At 31.6% G+C, this 19,038-nt stretch overlaps 1 protein-coding gene across 2 annotated transcripts; it reads left to right on the top strand.

The window, feature by feature from the left end:
* Window positions 1-25: 25 nt before the first annotated feature.
* LOC127714218 (N(4)-(Beta-N-acetylglucosaminyl)-L-asparaginase-like) lies at window positions 26-18,570 on the top strand. 2 transcript variants are annotated; one of them, XM_052220241.1, is made up of 8 exons: window positions 26-285; window positions 3,286-3,442; window positions 4,487-4,599; window positions 5,599-5,711; window positions 7,544-7,743; window positions 15,683-15,790; window positions 16,674-16,807; window positions 18,438-18,570. In XM_052220241.1, the coding sequence occupies exons 1-8, from the start codon at window positions 156-158 to the stop codon at window positions 18,533-18,535; spliced, it is 1,053 nt and encodes a 350-aa protein (XP_052076201.1). In that variant the 5' UTR covers window positions 26-155; the 3' UTR covers window positions 18,536-18,570. The 2 variants fall into 2 exon arrangements, with proteins under 2 accessions (XP_052076201.1, XP_052076200.1); XM_052220240.1 differs by lacking the exon at window positions 16,674-16,807 and adding an exon at window positions 16,506-16,639 and having other exon boundaries at window positions 31-285.
* The last annotated feature ends 468 nt before the right edge of the window (window positions 18,571-19,038 follow it).

The raw sequence follows: 19,038 nt of genomic DNA, 5'->3' as shown, positions 1-19,038 counted from the left end.
ATGCATATATATAAACATCGTTAAAAACTTGTTTGATTCTAAAACATTGAATTCTATGTAAACAATTTCAATGGAATGTACTGCTTTTAGATTTTCATGTTACAAATACAACTTTTGTACTTAGACTGTCAAGATTATTGTCACATGACGAAAAGATGTCTGCGCCCTGCATTTCAGTATTACTTTTTGCAATTTTTGTTTTTTATCCGTTAAGTTGTTCTTCGCAGACTGGATTATTACCTGTAGTGATAAATACATGGCCTTTTACAAATGCTACATCAGCTGGTTTGTAAAATTTATTACAGAGATATTGACTCTTTAAACATTTACAATGGGACAGAATAATTATAATTTATCGATTTAGAAATTGCAACTTTCTAATAAACTACATGTATTATGTTTGTAATGTAATATTTTCTTTTGAACCTATATGCTTTGAACAATGATGCATTCAATGATACTTTATGCTACCTTATTTATTTACGTTTGTATATGATATGAATGATAAAAGAAATTCGGAGTATTAAATAATTTTTGGTTGCCTCAATTTGAGCAAGAGTTATTTCCCCTTTGTCACCATGTTGGGTTCTACAATGTATCAAGGATTTTATTTTATACTTTCACTATATTAATCTTTAGGAGTATACAGTACTTTAAGTGCAAAAACATGTCAGATGGATTTTCAGAATCCATGACAAATCGCCCCACTGGCAAATCGCCCCACACCTAATTGCCCCACTTTTTCACCAACTCGCCCCACTTTCTAAAAATCGCCCCACTCTTGTTTACCAACTCGCCCCACTTATGAAAAAGGGTAAATTTCCCATTGAAAATATGTAAAAGCCGGTTTTCCTCAGGCTTTTAGTAATAAAAGAAATAACTGCAATCTAGGGTTCTGTAACTTTTATTTCTCAGACGAAAACGAAGTAACTATATGAATATGTAAATACAGCCCTGTAAAATATAAATGTACTTATAAGTGACAGATAGATAAATCTGTTTACTAAGTAATAATTAAAACTAATGTTCGTAATTCATTATCATGCAAACTTATTTAGCTGCATACTTATGTATCTAGTCACAAAAATATATACTGTGGATACAATAGCCATTACTTGTCTCAGTTACAGTTATACCAATTAGACTTAGATATTATAGTACATGTTCTCATATGCTGTCTCATACCAATGTCTATTATAAATATTACTTGTGTTGGTAACATAAACTACACAAAAATGTAAGCTGCGTGCTTGGTTAAATCAAAAAGCAAATAAGCACAAAAAGTAACAATATAGCAAAGCAAATATTAAAAACTAAAGCTAAGCGAAACAAGAATACAAATACACTTAGCTTACCTCACATATCGTGCAAGTGGCACATTTCCATATTAACCATTAGATATCAAATACTACATCTTTGGCAAGGTTTATATATATCTGTATAAAAAAAATGATTATTATAAATCTTTGTTAAGCATTATTTATTGTTTATAGTACAAACTCATGTTTACTATAAAAATCAATATTAAACCTAGATATCTATTTTTAGCTCTAAGATATATTTACTTTAATTCGATTAACCTTTAAAAATTACAACATTCATACCGGTCCGCTCGATTAGTGCATTCATTCAATTTTTTTACGTAAAGTTTTATCTCCAAATTATTATACCAGATTTAAATAGGTTAATGAAGTATTATATCTGATCGTAAAATTCTACTCTTCTTATGTTTTAAATACATTTATGATCTCTTTTGTTATAAAATTTAACACTCGTTCTCAACATTCAATCTAAACATTCATACGTGTAAAATATGAACTATTGGACAGTTATTGCAAAATTAATAAAGAGAGAATAATACTGACCTTATATAAGAAACTTTCCAATCACAGAATTGTTATTTAAGATATTAATTTCTTTAAGTTGTTAAATTGCAGACAGGTAAATATATACAGGTGTTGACCACAAGATGTGTTCCCATAAGATCTAGAACAAAGGAATTAAACCACCAAAAGTACTGTCCAATAGAAGAAATGCACGATAGCGCTCAAATCAACCGTGAAAATAAAGTACTAACTACAGTGAAATCAGTCTTAACCAAAACATGAGATGAGAGTTCGTCCGTCAATAGTCCATGTCAATAAGTTAAAATAGAATAATACACAATGATAATCCTTAAATACAAAATGTAATTAATAAGCTAACAATATAACTTTATTCAAATATATATCAATATCAAGTACTAAGAATATAAAAATATACAAAATATATAAAATAACAGGCTATCACAAATAGGTTAGATAACTTGCCCCACTTATGAAAAGGGTTAAAATCCCGCTGAAATAAGGTCTGCCAACTCGCCCCACTCATGACAAATAGATAAACCACGATGAATTCAGTAATGCCAATTCGCCCAAAAAAGATGCAATCCCGTTGTATATCTATGTTCCTGCCCCACTTATAAATAAAATCAATACCTATAAAAACCTTAGATAAACATGTTTTTGTAGTTCTTTTCTTTTTGTTGAAATAAAGCAGAAAGAAGTGAGTATCAGTATTTCTGCGAATTGAATGCCAACTAGCCCCACTTGTGAAAAATAGAAAAATCCTGATGAATTGAGTCATGCCAACTCGCTCCACTTATGAAAAAGGAAGTAATGCCGTTGAATATATGTCTGCCAACTCACCCCACTGATAAATAAAAGTATGTACAGAATTAAAGACTACCAACTAGCCCCACTTATGAATAAAAAAATTATTCATCTAGATTTTACCTTTTTTCATTAAGTGGGGCAAGTTGGCAAGAGAAAAATTAACGGAATTTTACCCTTTTCACAAGTGGGGCGATTTTTAAAAAAGTGGGGCGAGTTGGTAAACCAGTTTGGGGCGAGTTGGTGAAAAAATTGGGCGATTTGGTGTGGGGTGATTTGCCAGTGGGACGATTTGTCCTGCTTCCGATTTTCAATCTTGATTTTTTTTTAAATGTTTGGAGTTTTTTAATATTTGTCATGTCAGTTAGAGGTAATACATGAACAAACTGTCAATGTAATTATTATTCAGATGGGTTTGATATTGGTGTATCAGAATGTTTTGTTGGTTTGGCATGTTAGCCGCTAGTCATTTCATATTGGTAAAAATAGTCATATATAAATGCTTTATATGTGATAAAAAAAACATTACAGCACTCTAGCATATCTAAACATTATATTGTTCATTGGTAAAATTAACATTATACTTTAAATACCCTTGGGCAAATCATTTTGTAGGAAAATTATCTATTTACAGCTTGGAACACACTTGTGAATAAGAAGGGGTCTATTTATGATGCGTTGGTAGACGGATGTTCAGTGTGTGAGATTGAACGTTGTGATGGATCAGTTGGTCCTGGAGGTAGTCCTGATGAGAATGGGGAAACTACTCTTGATGCTATGGTCATGAATGGGTAAAATACTTTCTTCTAATTGATGACCTCAGTGACTGTGAATTTCTTCTTTTATTTTATTCTTACCATAAACTTTGATAAAGCTTTTAGTGTTAATGCTTCTACTTTAAAGTAAAATGTAATTGTGTAATAACTGACAATTAAACATGATGATGTTTGAAATAAAAACTGTCTATTGTTTAAGGTATATTTGACAGCTTAAGATTATAGACAAAAATGTGTCATTGTCCAGAGTCAAAACATGGCACACACAGTACAGGTGTAACCCTATTGTTTACCAAAACCCTGACACACCCAGTAGTGTAATTCTATTATTTACCAAAAACATGACTCACTCAGAAGTGTATTCTATTGTTTACCAAAACCATGACACACTCAGTAGGGTTATCCTATTACATTTATTTACCAAAAACATGACACACTCAGTGGTGTATTCTATTTTTACCAAAAATATGACACACACAAGTAGTCACAGTAGTGAAATCCTAATAATCACCAAAAACATGACACACACAATAGTGTAATCAAATTATTTACGAAAAACATGACATATAAACTGAATGTATGTTTGATATGCATGTTTGCAATTACTTTTAAAATGAAATCGAGAAAAAAGGGAATTTCTTTTCATGACAAAAATCATGAAACTAAATCTCTACGTGCACTAGACACAACCTAATGCATAATAACATTGCCTTTTGTGTTCTTGAGACCTTCAGGGAAGCTAAAGTTTGCACCTCTCTGCAAGTTTAAGGTGGTTTATAAAATTTAAATGAAAAATATCTGCCTATTAATTTATATAGAAAACATCATATAAAATTACAATTTGAATCATTGACAAGTGTTTTAGTGGGATAATTGCTATGTTAGTAAATGTATATCAGTGGGTGTAGATCGCATGGGTGATGTGTCCAATGATACTGGTTTGTTGTGCATGTGCTATATGCTTAATATATTTCATTTTCTCACAATGTGAATCAAGATCTGTAACGTGTATTAGGTGGATGCATTGACAGTTAACGATTATAATGCATTGTATTTCAGACAGACATTTGATGTAGGAGCTGTAGGTTGTTTAAGACGTATACCAACAGCAATAGCAGTAGCCAGAGCTGTGATGGACTATACAGAACAGACATTATTGGTGGGAGAATTAGGTCTGTGTAGATTGTTGTGTAAACTATATTTCTTGATTTAGAGATAGCAAACTGATGCTTTTCACAAAATCACATAGAAAGCAGTGCTCTATAGTTCTGTATTTCTAACATTAGTATTTTTACCAAAAAATGTCAGGTTAAAATGCCTCAGGAGAACAGCTGTGAAAGAGAAAATCATTATAATAAGGCTATGAATCATCAACATGTGCTGTTATTTATGTGTGTTTTGGAATTACCTACTTGTATTTGTTATGTTATACATTCTCTCTACACTTTACTCTTGTCTTTTGATCTAGGGATAGTTGTCTCATTGTCAATCATACCACATCTCCTTTATTTTTATTATGCTGAAGGGAGATGCAAATTAGTTTTAATACAATTAAATTTTATAAACTGGATATTTAAAATCAAAATTAATTATCATTAAAACAAATTATTTTACATCAGCATCAAGTTTGTACCTGTAATGACAAAAAAAGTATTTATAGCAACACACATCCAGATCCTAAAGATAGATTGATTATCAATGACAAAAATAATAAAATATACATAAAGAGTTTAGTGCGACATCCATTTTTACTGAACTAGTACACAATTTTATATAGGGGCCAGCTGAGGACCACCTCCAGGTGCGGGATTTTCTCGCTGCGTTGAAGACCCATTGGTGGCCTATGGCTGTTGTCTGCTCTTTGGTCGGGTTGTTGTCTCTTTGACATATTCCCCATTTCCATTCTCAATTTTATAAATTAGTAATATGAAATAACTGAGAGATGTAGAAGTAAAAGACTTAACTGACCACAACAAACATATACACATAGACTTAAAATATGGGCATTGGAATATATAGTTATTTTTCAACTTTAAAGTGATTAGGACAATCATTTGAGCAATGCAACTTTACAGACACCAGTTTGAGAACTCATACTTTCAGTATTTAACTATGTATATTATGAGAGGTTTGAATATTTGTTCAAATGGACACAATACTTTTAATTACAGCAACACAGTTTGCAGTAGAGATGGGATTTAAAGAAACAAACCTGTCATCAGATAGTTCTGTTACCATGTGGAAAGATTGGAAGGCAAAGAATTGTCAACCCAACTACAGGACTGTACAGTATTTATATACTATTTATATACAACTGATACTTCACATCTTGTTTATTTCCATACAGGCTTTTTTCTCCAGTATGGTCTTATTTTGTTGCTTTTTTTTTAATTTCCCTTGTCGTTCTTTTCATCTTAGTATATACATTAGCATACTTAATACTTTTATTGATCATTGTTTTCCTCAATTGACAATGGTAAATAAAAATAAGTGAAAAAAAATTTTTGGTCCACTGCAAAACTGTTGAAAACATGATATCTGAGTGATTCCTTAATTTCTTTAATTGAAATGTAATACCGTTCAACAGAAAATGATTTTACAAACAATAAACAGATAACAAGTGGAATAATGAACCATCAAAAGAAAAAATAATAATATTCATGACTTTTCAATCATTTTAATAATTTAATTGAATATTTAAAGGAAAAATAATAGAAACTGAAAAGATTCATTTCAAGTCTTTTATATTTCATGAATGGTTGGCAATTAAATTAAATAAATGAATTATCTCCCTTATAGATGTTGTCATTTCACATTATTTGAACATAAGAAGATGATTTTATCGTAAACTCACACTCAAATACAGCTTTGAATTACTTTGAAATAATTGTACACAAACCATCCTGCTTGCCTATCCTTATTTTCCTTGTTCACCCCATGTACACTTATTGTCATGCTTGCATGTGCTTATCCCCCTTGTGCATCCCTGCACACAAATCTTCCTGCTTGCCTATCCCTATTTTCCTTGTTCACTCTTGTACACATATCATCATGCATGCATGTGCTTATCTCACTTGTGCATACCTGTACACAAATCATCATGCTTGCCTATGCTTATTTCCCTTGCATACTCCTGTACACAAATCATCATGCTTGCCTGTGCTTATTTCCCTTGTTCACCCCTGTACACAATTCATCATGCTTGCATGTGCTTATTTTCCTTGCTCACTCCTGTACACAAATCATCATGCTGCATATGCTTATCTCCCTTGTTCACTCCTTACACAAATCAACATGCTTGCCTACGCTTATTCCCCTTGTTCACTCCTGTACAAAAATCATCCTGCTTGCCTATGCTTATTCCCCTTGTTAACTCCTGTACAAAAATCATCCTGCTTGCCTGTGCTTATTTCCCTTGCTCACTCCTGTCACAAATCATCATGTTTGCCTATGCTTATCCCCCCTTGTTAACTCCTGCACACAAATCATCATGATTGCCTATGCGTATCTTCCTTTTTCACGCCTGTCACAAATCATCATGATTGCATGCACTTATCTCCCTTGTTATGATTTAACATTTATGTTTGGAGATAGCTTAAAAGATCTGAGTGTGTTAATTATAGATTATCGATGGTTTTTCAAACGAGAGGGTGTTTCTCAGCAACAATCTCATTGAAGGGCGACAGCCCTGAGATGAGATGTGTCTGAGAAACATCCTCCAGTTTGAAATACCATTGATAATCTGTTTATCGCTATTTTGCATATGACGTCGTTGATGTTTATATTGACCACGTGCGCCCTTAGTTTCTGACGATAATTTTCCATCTCAAGAGAGTAGCATGATATGAAAAATTATTACCAAAAAAAGATCAAAGGAAAAATGCACAAAATAGCGATAAAAAAAATTATTGATTTATTGAATTTATTATTCAGTACAGATATAATACAATTTTTGTTTGGAACCAGTAGATATTTAGAAAATTCAACTCTTAAACATTTAATAAAAGTATTGACTTTTCTATTACATTGTATGTCCATATTGTTATACAAATAAACATTGCATTATACATGCACAAGAAGTTAAAATGTATTATGATATATGATATCCTTTTGTAGAATGTAACACCAGATCCAACAAAAAATTGTGGTCCATACAAACCTAAGTCAGTATTAGAAAGTTTACAGCAAACTGAATACAGAGGAAACAAAAATATTGATAGAAGAAATCACGATACAATTGGTATGGTAGTGATTGATGAACATGGTAACATCACCGCTGGTACAACAACTAATGGACTCAATCATAAAATACCTGGGTGAGTTTGGGCTATAATTAGATCAGAGATATCTAAGAGTTATTGACAGGACACAACTCACTGCCTTTGTATTTAACTAAGGTAGTTATAGATGCAGTATTATAATCAAGACTGAAAACATAATGGGAAACCAAAATGACAATATTACTGTGGAATCATTATGTTATAGAGAAAGTCCAAATAACTGTCCATTCCTGGGAAATAATGGGCGTCGGCCCTTCGGGCCTCCGCTCCATTATTTCCCAGGAATGGACAGTTATTTGGACTTTCTCTATAACATAATGATTCCACAGTAATAAGGAATGGACAGTTATTTGGACATTCTATCACTTAAAACACACTTAAAAAATAACAAACACACTACAATATTTGTAATTTTTGTATTACAATAAAATATATAAATTATTGATCACTTGACCATTCCCTTCACTGAACCTTTTAAAATTTAAAAGAATTTACTTAACTATGTGAGTAGTTATAAACTCACTAGTGAGTTCTTTTTACAACAGTTGCTTTAAATTGGGTTGATTTTAACAAGAAAGTCCATAGTAGCTAGTGTCCAAGTTTGGATTATGTCACGTTCGGACGGTGAGGAAATTTTTCTTACGCAAAACACATTTTCACAAGAAACCAATGATGATAACTTGGATTTATGTAATTTTTTCTTGGGATATGATATTACTACTACTAGTGAAACATATTCAGTTGCATGTTCTGATATTTCTGAAGACGAAGGTTTTTCCAATCCGAAATTAACACAGTCTGACGATGAATTACTTATAAATGTCTCAAAAATTGAAAGTAAAAGTCATCAACCATCAACTTCAAGATTTCACGAGCCAAAGACAGATAAAGAAATCGAAGATATGCAATCACAGGCCTCTACAATAACTTTTTTTTCAACTTGTCCAGTAGGACAAGTACATACCAAAACTTACTTGTCCGAATGAAATTGTAACTTGTCCAAAAAAAATCTTAATAATAACCTTTTTTGCATTTTAAGTTGATTCAAGGAACAAAATGAATTAAAAACAATAGAACAGAATTTGATTTATATCTTTTGAAATACTTTTCAAAAATTTGAGTGGAGAACAACTGAATCTAGTCGTGTCACAGGACTTAGGTTCTAGTTTTCAACGATGCTAAAGTCTCATCAGACTCTGCACATGAGGCACCGTCTGATAGGCCTGTCAATGTCCACTCATTGGATTTGTATCCTGGTTTTTTAAGTTGAAAAAAGTTTATTTAAATGCAATCAATAAAAAAAAAAGAAGATGAGATATGATTGCCAATGAGACAACTCTCTGCAAGAGATCAAATGACACAGAAATTAACAACTATAGGTCACCGTATTGCAAGTATTGTTTTTTTCTACATATGATCAAATATGATTTTGTGAATTTTATGGTAAATAATTTCTTCATTTTTATGTAAAAAATATTTTTGTTAAAAAAATTACGGTATGAATGGTATTTATTATAAAGCAACAGAATAAGGTCGGAAAACGAGGTACTGATTTGTCTTGGTCCCGAAATATCTCCTGTCTCCTAGTTGCCAAACTGTCTATTAATATCTATTAAATATGTCTCCTACGGTGCCAAACTGTCTATAAACTTGTAGCGGAATCGTTTCCGAGCTGGTGACGAACTGTCTTGTAAAGTTACTTTATCTACAAAGCCCATCCTGATTCTGATCAGTCAGACTGGTTTCCGAGAATAGTATGCCTTTTACCTGTTAAAAAGTACCTGACAAGGAACCAGTTTTAAATTATCGATTGCAAGTAAACGTGTCAAATTAATACTTGTTTTCATCTTCTTTTCTTGTTTTTTGTTTATAATTACTTTGTTCATCAAAGTTGGATTAAATTTATTTTCTGTATAATAATTCAACTTGTCCCGTCGGACAAGCTTGATATAGCTTTTACTTGTCCGACCTTTTTTTCCTCTGGTACCGGACAATCGGACAAGCGTTATTGTCGAGCCCTGAATCAAAGTAGTAAGTAACTTATGTTTGATATATATATATATATAAACTGACGTTTTGTTCAAAACACAAAATAAACAGTAATTCTAAATCATGAGGCATTGTGCGTGCTTTGTCATCATTTAGGTTATGAAATAGTTGCCACTGGACGTTAAGCAATCAACAGTCAGTCAAATATCATGTTGATATTTTTTCGATTATACTTAGTTAACTAAGAAATATATAACAGGACCCATTTAACTCTGGAAATGAAGCAATAAAAGCAAAATGTAAAGCAGTCTTCCTTTGTGCATGATTACATCATAAAGGTCTCATACAAAATGATAAGGATCAGTTGTATGCCGTGATAAAGTCTTCTCGTTCATCTGTACATCAAAAAAAAATAAGGAAGTTTTCATAATTTCCCTTGTCTGTATTGATATATTATATAAATAAATATTTTAGTTTGATATTTAGAAATTAGCAAATAACTTCTCACAAAAGATTCGACCAGCCGTCAAGTTTTTTTCGGTATTTTGTCACAGTCGTACTAAACAAAAGTTTGACCAATATCGCCTTCTTATTTATACTGGTTTTTTTTCTTACTTGTGCACAAAAAAGAACTTATATTATACAATACGTCATGGTAAAACACAAACAGTGTTTATTTAAGTTTTTAACCAACGAATTTACAGATATGGATAGTAAGATTAAGGTTCGGAATTTAATTTCCATTTGATACTTGATTACAGCCGGACATACAAAATACGGTTAAATACTATATTTCTATATCAGGAGTTATTTGGGAGCAATGTATAATTCTATAGTTAGATATAACTAGTTACATAAAACAATCATATATTTGCATGTCCTATATTCTTGGTTTTTTTGTGTATTTTTTTTTTAGGAATTTCGTATTGTCAGATCTTTGACAGTTTGTGTTAAGTTAATAACTTTTTTAAACTCGGGACGATATGAAGCTGTTTATTGTTGAAAACTGTATATGTTGTCCCCTATCTAGATATCCTTTATATTGTATCGTTGGGTTGTTGTCTCATTGATGTATACTCCACGTCTCCCTTTATTCATACATTATTTGAAAATATTCGTTTTATAGACATTTGTTTTTTAGTCGTGTATGCTGACCTTCACAGACCTTTTTTTTATATCGTTAGGTTGCTGTCTCGTTAACGTCTACCCTAATCATACTCTTTTATAAATTCAACTCTCTTTACTGATCTTTCTCTCTCATAACTGCAATATTCGATTAATATTATTGAAATATAGAGTAGATATGTATTTTTGCTGCGTGTTTGCTTGAATATTTATTATTGTTTCTTAATATTGTAGGTTTGCTGACAGTACCATGAGCAAAATCAAGTGGGCAACGACCTTATTCAAACAATGGAAATCTACCAGAAATATTAGGGCGAATGATCCAAATGTGGGACTTAGTCCAATTTGCGTAGATCTGGCTGAAATGTCGCTTGATGAATTGAATTATTCCATTTCCCGCTTTATTTGTGAAGTTCGAAAAACTGATGGAACTGAATATCCACCAGATACGCTTTATTCTCTAGTTATTTGTTTACAGTTATACATGGATACACTTGGATATAATCATAAGTTTCTATCTGATTCTAGCTTTATTCAGATAAAAAATTCCCTAGATAATGTAATGAAATTACGAGCAGAAGTTCGTGTTCCTAAAAAACAGGCCGAAGAAATTTCTTTGGAGGAGGAATAAAAGTTATGGGCAAGCGGTTCATTAGGATCTGATAACCCTCGTCATTTATTGAATACGTTAGTTTATTTAATAGGTTTAAACTTTGCATTACAGGGCTCGACAATACCGCTTGTCCGATTGTCCGGTACCAGAGGAAAAAAAGGTCGGACAAGTAAAAGCTATATCAAGCTTGTCCGACAGGACAAGTTGAATTATTATACAGAAAATAAATTTAATCCAACTTTGATGAACAAAGTAACAAAAACAAGAAAAGAAGATGAAAACAAGTATTAATTTGACACGTTTACTTGCAATCGATAATTTAAAACTGGTTCCTTGTCAGGTACTTTTTAACAGGTAAAAGGCATACTATTCTCGGAAACCAGTCTGACTGATCAGAATCAGCGATGGGCTTTGTAGATAAAGTAACTTTACAAGACAGTTCATCACCAGCTCGGAAACGATTCCGCTCCAAGTTTATAGACAGTTTGGCACCGTAGGAGACATATTTAATAGACATGATTAATAGACAGTTTGGCAACTAGGAGACAGGAGATATTTCGGGACCAAGACAAATCAGTACCTCGTTTTCCGACCTTATTCTGTTGCTTTATAATAAATACCATTCATACCGTAATATTTTTAACAAAAATATTTTTTACATAAAAATGAAGAAATTATTTACCATAAAATTCACAAAATCATATTTGATCATATGTAGAAAAAAACAATACTTGCAATACGGTGACCTATAGTTGTTAATTTCTGTGTCATTTGATCTCTTGCAGAGAGTTGTCTCATTGGCAATCATATCTCATCTTCTTTTTTTTTATTGATTGCATTTAAATAAACTTTTTTCAACTTAAAAAACCAGGATACAAATCCAATGAGTGGACATTGACAGGCCTATCAGACGGTGCCTCATGTGCAGAGTCTGATGAGACTTTGGCATTGTTGAAAACTAGAACCTAAGTCCTGTGACACGACTAGATTCAGTTGTTCTCCACTCAAATTTTTGAAAAGTATTTCAAAAGATATAAATCAAATTCTGTTCTATTGTTTTTAATTCATTTTGTTCCTTGAATCAACTTAAAATGCAAAAAAGGTTATTATTAAGATTTTTTTTGGACAAGTTACAATTTCATTCGGACAAGTTACAATTTCATTCGGACAAGTAAGTTTTGGTATGTACTTGTCCTACTGGACAAGTTGAAAAAAAAGTTATTGTAGAGGCCTGTCATTAAGAGGTGGCCAGGAACACAGAGATTTTAAAGGGGGAAATTCATCACAGTTTCAAATAAATGAAAAAAATGGTTTAAAGTGTTTGATTTATACTGAAGCAAAATCAAAGGCAGACCAAGGAGGTATCAAGCATAAAAATGTTAAAAGAAAATCTGTGGTGGCATATCAAAATACAGAAAACCAAGCTAGGTGCATTGGGAATTTGTTTGAATTATATGCTTCTCACTGTCCACCGTTTCCAAGGAAAGCCGATGCGTTGTACTTGAGACCTTTGAAAATTCCAAACGGAAACATTTGGTATGCTGATCAACCAATTGGTAGACATAGCCTCGCTAACATTGTAGCTAGCATTTGTCAGGAAGCAGGTATAGGTGGTTACCGCACTAACCACTCGCTTCGAGCTTCTGCCGCAACTAGGATGTACGACGCTGGCGTAGATGAGCAATTAATATGCGAGGTCACGGGTCATAGATCGAATGCTGTAAGAAATTACAAAAGAACAAATGAAAAACAGAAAAGGAAAATCAATTCCGTTATCCAAGGACGAACCGATAGTGAAAACGATGATTCCGGAAAGTTCAAAATATCCAAATCTAATGGCAATTTGTCAATTACATTGAATATTTCCATGAAGTGAAGTGTAATATTTCAGTCAGTGTTGTGTTTTGATGATGGAAATGTCTGAGTATAGTAATAAATATGCAGTGCTCTTATATTCTTTTTTTTAGTTTCAGTCGTCATGTCCCCTTAACACCGATACAACGAACACAAGTGCAGATGTATTTCTTGTTTGATGTTTGTAATTACTTCTTACAAGTACATATTTTATTTTTATTTTCTTCTCTTTCACTTTTCCTATAAAAATACGCAGTAATATGGAACATTAATTCAAAAGGGGGTTTTAAGTAAAACTACTGCATTTTGATAGGAAACAATGTTAGAGGGGACAAATATAAATATCAAATGTACTTGTGGCAAGTCTTCTAGGTAAATTGTTGTCATCGGTTACAAAGTCTAGGTATTAGTCAGAAAGATTTTTCCTCAGGGTATTTCATACGCCTAATTAAAGACGGGACAATAAGAAATAACTCTCCATTCCTGGAAAATAATGGAGAGTTATAACAATAGATTTACGTCACAAGTGTGTTTTAATATAAGTGGGATATCAAATCTCGTGGGTTTCATGGGTATAGATAAACCATGAATTCAAATGTTCAACAAATTTCAAATTTTTTATAGGCTTGTATGCAGACATTGCCAAATCCATGAAATCTAATATCCATGAAAATACAATTGTTCTCAATCTACAAAAAACTTTATTTCTTATGCAGCAAAAATACTGCGATCTGATTGGTTAATTACCCCGGTGTAAATAACACCCCACCCTTGTTCACCCTAGCTGGGATAAATAAAATTTTGCCAAAAAATAAAAAAATAAAAAAAATTGCCAAAATAAAGAAAAAAAAATTAATATAAAAAATATAAAACAAAAATAGATAAAATGTCAAAAAACAAAATAAATAAAACAAAAAAAATAAAATGTAAAAAAAAAAAAAATTATATATGAAATGAAAAATAAATAAATTTGAGGACAAAAATTTGTAAAAAAATTGAAAAAAAATTTTCCCTGAAAATTCAAAAGAACAAATTTTTTTTTTTGAATCCCCAAAATAAAGAAAATAAGTATTTGACAATGTGCAGGAACATTGACGTTGAAAAAATGTAACACTGGAAATTTTTCATTAGCATTTTTCAATTTTTACATCCCGGTTTAAAAATGAGTAAAGGAATTGTTCATAAGAAATAAATTCGTTATCTTGGTGTAATCAGGGGTGTACGGAATTTTACACCGTTGTTGAAAATTCATACACCCATTCGGCTGCTCCTCAGGGTGTATGAATTTTCAACAACGGTGTAAAATTTTGTACACCCCTGATTACACCAAGATAACTAATAGTATCCACAAAAATAAATGAATCCACAATACAATAAATTTTTATGTAGGCCAATCTTCAAGGTTTGTTGTTGATACTCAAAATTATGAATTATCAACAATTTTTAGGGATAAATGAAGTAAATGATGATAAATTTGACCTGTTTAGCACAAACGTAATTAAACAAAAAAAACATGAATTTGAAAGGGAAACAAAAGGGCAATACCAGTCTCTGAAGTGTATTAATTTTACAATTTTGAGCATTGATTGGTTGAGGGGATGTCATTCTCGTCTGTTTTTTTATTGATGAGATCTGTTTGAATTTTACATCATGCACATGTTCGTGTTAGAAACATAAATTCTGACATGTTATAACCTTACATGTCCTAATTTTCCTTTGACATTTCTTTCTGTCAGATTTGATTACCTTTTATTAATCTAATATTACTGTCTGACGTGAAGTTTCTCCATTTTCCATAATGGAGTTGGTCAGGAAGTCATCTAGTATGCTACAGAATGCAGTAAATCACTGATATGCTATAACCATTCTCAGAACTTGATTAATAAATGAAATGATACTTACTGGTAAAAAGGATGGATACCTATTTCAAAACACAGTTAAGCTTAAATGATAGTAAAACCTCTCTTTAAACTTCTTAAATTTTGGTCCAAGGACATAAATATATACAAACAAGAATGTGTCCATAGTACACGGATGCCCCACTCGCACTATCATTTTCTATGTTCAGTGGACCGTGAAATTGGGGTAAAAACTCTAATTTGGCATTAAAATTAGAAAGATCATATCATAGGGAACATGTGTACTAAGTTTCAAGTTGATTGGACTTCAACTTCAGCAAAACCTACCTTGACCAAAAACTTTAACCTGACTTGACCAAAAACTTTAACCTGAAGCGGGACAGAAGGACGGACGGACAGAGGGACGGACAAACGAACGAGCGAACAGACGCACAGACCAGAAAGCATAATGCCCCTACTACTATCAGAGGTGGGGCATAAAATGTAAAATGAAGAAATGCAGAAAACTTTGAAGACTTAACATTTCTATTTATAGAAGAGTTGGTGATTCCCCTATCATGGGAGCAGGGGCATATGCCATGAATGGTGTAGGTGGAGCTGTTGCTACTGGAGACGGGGATGTTATGATGAGATTTTTACCTTCGTAAGTATGCTTAATAACTTCTAAAAAAAGCGATAAAAAGAAATGAATGTCTCAAGTTTTCATTAAACAATGCAAGAAAAAAAAATATTGACAACAGCAGTTACAAATTAAAACTTTATTAAAATTATATTAGGATTACTGTATACATAGTGTTCTATTGTATTCATTGAAATTTTGTGCCTTGTTTTGTTTACATATTTTTTTGTGATTTTATAAATATTATTTTTTTGTAAATAAGAGTCGCCCCAAATATAGCATAACTAAAATTGCTGTAAGTAATTCCTTGTTAATATTGATTGGACTGTTAATTTCTTAAATTCCATTATCATCAAATCAAATAGTTATTTGTACAGTCATAATGCTGGCCATCAGATAGAATGTTGTTTAAAATGATAAAAATATCATAGAAAAAATGAAATGTTAGGTTCCAATTAACGTATGCTTTGAGATACTATAACTTAAAGTTCATAACAAATATTTTTTTGCAGATGATACCTGATGAAGGGAAATACAAAAGGTTTATCATAAACCCCAAATTTGATATCTAAATTAAAAACATACTTTTCAAACATTATACACCACTATTATCACAATACCCATAAAAATATAGTATTATGCTTGATTAAAATGGCCAATGTCCTTACATAGATCTTTTCAATGCAATACTCAGTATTAAGTTAATTATGCCATTATTTTAACAGCATTCTTATTTTAGATTCTTAGCAGTTAATCAGATGGAAGCTGGTGTACCTCCAGGAATAATCACTAAACTTACAATCCAGATGATAGCTAAATATTATCCAAAGTTTTCTGGAGCTTTAATAGCTATAGATAGTAAAGGAACATATGGTGAGTTAATACATTGCATCATGTCTATTTATAGATATATGGCTGTGAACAGTATGGGTATGGGTAATGATCCAACTACTGCTACACAGTCAGTGATGGCACGAATTACTAATTATTATCTTAATTTTGTTGGAGCCGTGGTGGCTGTTACACATCATGGAGAGTATGGTAGGTGAATATCTTTGATCCCCCTTTAGACAGCCACAATGTATAAATTACATCCTTTGCTTATTTATCATGTTGTTTTCCATCTCATATTCCATTGGCAATTCTTCCTAAAAAAAAAACTCATTATAGACACCAGGCTTATTACTTTTAACGCCAAACACGCTTTGTCTACAAAAGACTCATCAGTGACCTCATAAAGCAAATCAGTGAGTTGAAATCAATGAAACTTTTTTTTAAATCTTCAGTAGCATAAGGTTTTGTATGTCAAAGATAAAGACAACCTTTCAGGGGTTTAAAATTTTATAGTATGGATTCTTCTAATTGTAACATAAAGAATACATCTGCAACTAAACACAAAAAGTGGATACCAAGTAAACTGTTAGCAAACCTTTAAAACTTTTTATGAAGTGTACAACGCATGGTTATATCAATTGTTATGAGGTTTACTTTAGCAAATTATTTCATGTTTTTAAGAATTACTGATCTAAAAACTGTGGTTTCCCTGCACTATAATCATGACTTCAAGTTATCAGATGCTGTAATGTTTCACCATGCACAATATATCATCCTGCAAATGTCTTGATGAAAAAGCACTCACCTTAATATTCTTAGTTCTTTAGTTTGCCTTATGGATACCAGTATTTCAGTAGAAATATTGCAAATTTGAAACTTTTGCAATGTTCAAGTAAAATACCACAACTTTTACTGTGTTTATACAATAGGCTTGGCTCTTTCACAATATGCCATTGGACAATAAGCAAACAACAATCAATCAGTCAATCAATGAAGCCAGAGTTAAAACCAATCAACTTGTGAAAACTTTTAGGCAACTGCTTTATTAATGAAAGGTTATGAAACAAGTGCAGTGTAATAAAACAAATTACCATCCGACTCTGGTGATTGATTTTTATTTCACACCTATTGTATAAATATAGTATACAGGAACTAGATCTAGGTTAAGGGACATAACTCTTACAAGTGATTATGAAGTTTGTGTCAACCATTTTCATAAATATATTCTAAGCTTCTAACTAACACAGATTATTTTGATTCTGTTTCACATGAATGCCTAAAAGCATTGATAAAACTGTCTGTTACAAATGCATTACTGATTTGGAGAGTTATCTCCCTTCACCCAGTCACCACCTTAAATGAACATTTCTATTGAATTTTTAAAATTGTCTTTAAAAAATTCATTAGTTTAATTTTATTCATTCATGTTATCTAACATATTAAGATTAAATTACAAAAAACTATTTTAAATCATGAAATTTTTATTGTAGCATTCTTCAGTAGGTGCATGTTAAACCTGCAGAGAAAATGAATTGTTTTTCCTTAGCACTATGAGAAAAATAACAATATGAAAAGTTATAGTTGACAAAAACTTTACCATCCTTTACTTCTGATAAATAACCAATATATACTTTTATTACTTTATACATTTACTATTTTTCCTGTATTTGTTAAGATATTTTTTATAAGAAATATTGACCTGTAAATGTCTTTTGTTGTTTTGTTGCTGTAATATTGACATAAACTCTGAACCTTGTTTTTTTTAAAGAAATTTTCTCTTCCAATTTAACAATATCTAGCAGGTAGTGATAAATATTTATTATTTTTTCTTATTCAGGTGCAGCTTGTTATGGTTTTCCAGTATTTCATTATTCTGTGATAAATCCAGTTTTAAAAACTGTTACTTTAAAAAGTGTAGAATGTCTTGTAAATTAGATATCTTCAGATTAATATTATATACTTTTATACAATTCTTGTTTACTTTTTTATTTCAACATATTTAAAACATAAAGTTAATGAACCTATGTTGAACATTTGGACCACTCAAGGGTTATTCAAATAAGGAATTATTTCTACTGGCTCAGTGGTTGGTGACAAGATCTAATTGAACCTTAGCTTGTATCCATGTAACACTTTGGATAAGATCAAATCTCAAGAACAGTTCCAGCCATCAAATAACCAGTTCTTTCATATTGGTAAATTGCCAGGGGATAGGTTTTGCAAAAATTAAAACTTGCATCATTTTCTGAAATCACAATTTATATAATAATGTATTTGTGGTCAGTTTTCTGAAAATGCAATAATAAATGTTCATATAAAAGTTTACAGTGAGCTTGATCTTATCTTGCTCAGTAGTTTTTGAGAAGCCACTATCTAAAGAAATTATATATGACTTGATCCAAGAACAGAACATAGTTGAAAAACACTAATGAATACAA

Source organism: Mytilus californianus, unplaced genomic scaffold (genome assembly GCF_021869535.1).
Source record: "Mytilus californianus isolate M0D057914Y unplaced genomic scaffold, xbMytCali1.0.p SCAF_9, whole genome shotgun sequence".
NCBI lineage: Eukaryota > Metazoa > Mollusca > Bivalvia > Mytilida > Mytilidae > Mytilus > Mytilus californianus.
Note: the sequence above shows the minus strand (reverse complement) of the source record. Positions and strands in the feature narration are given on the sequence as shown.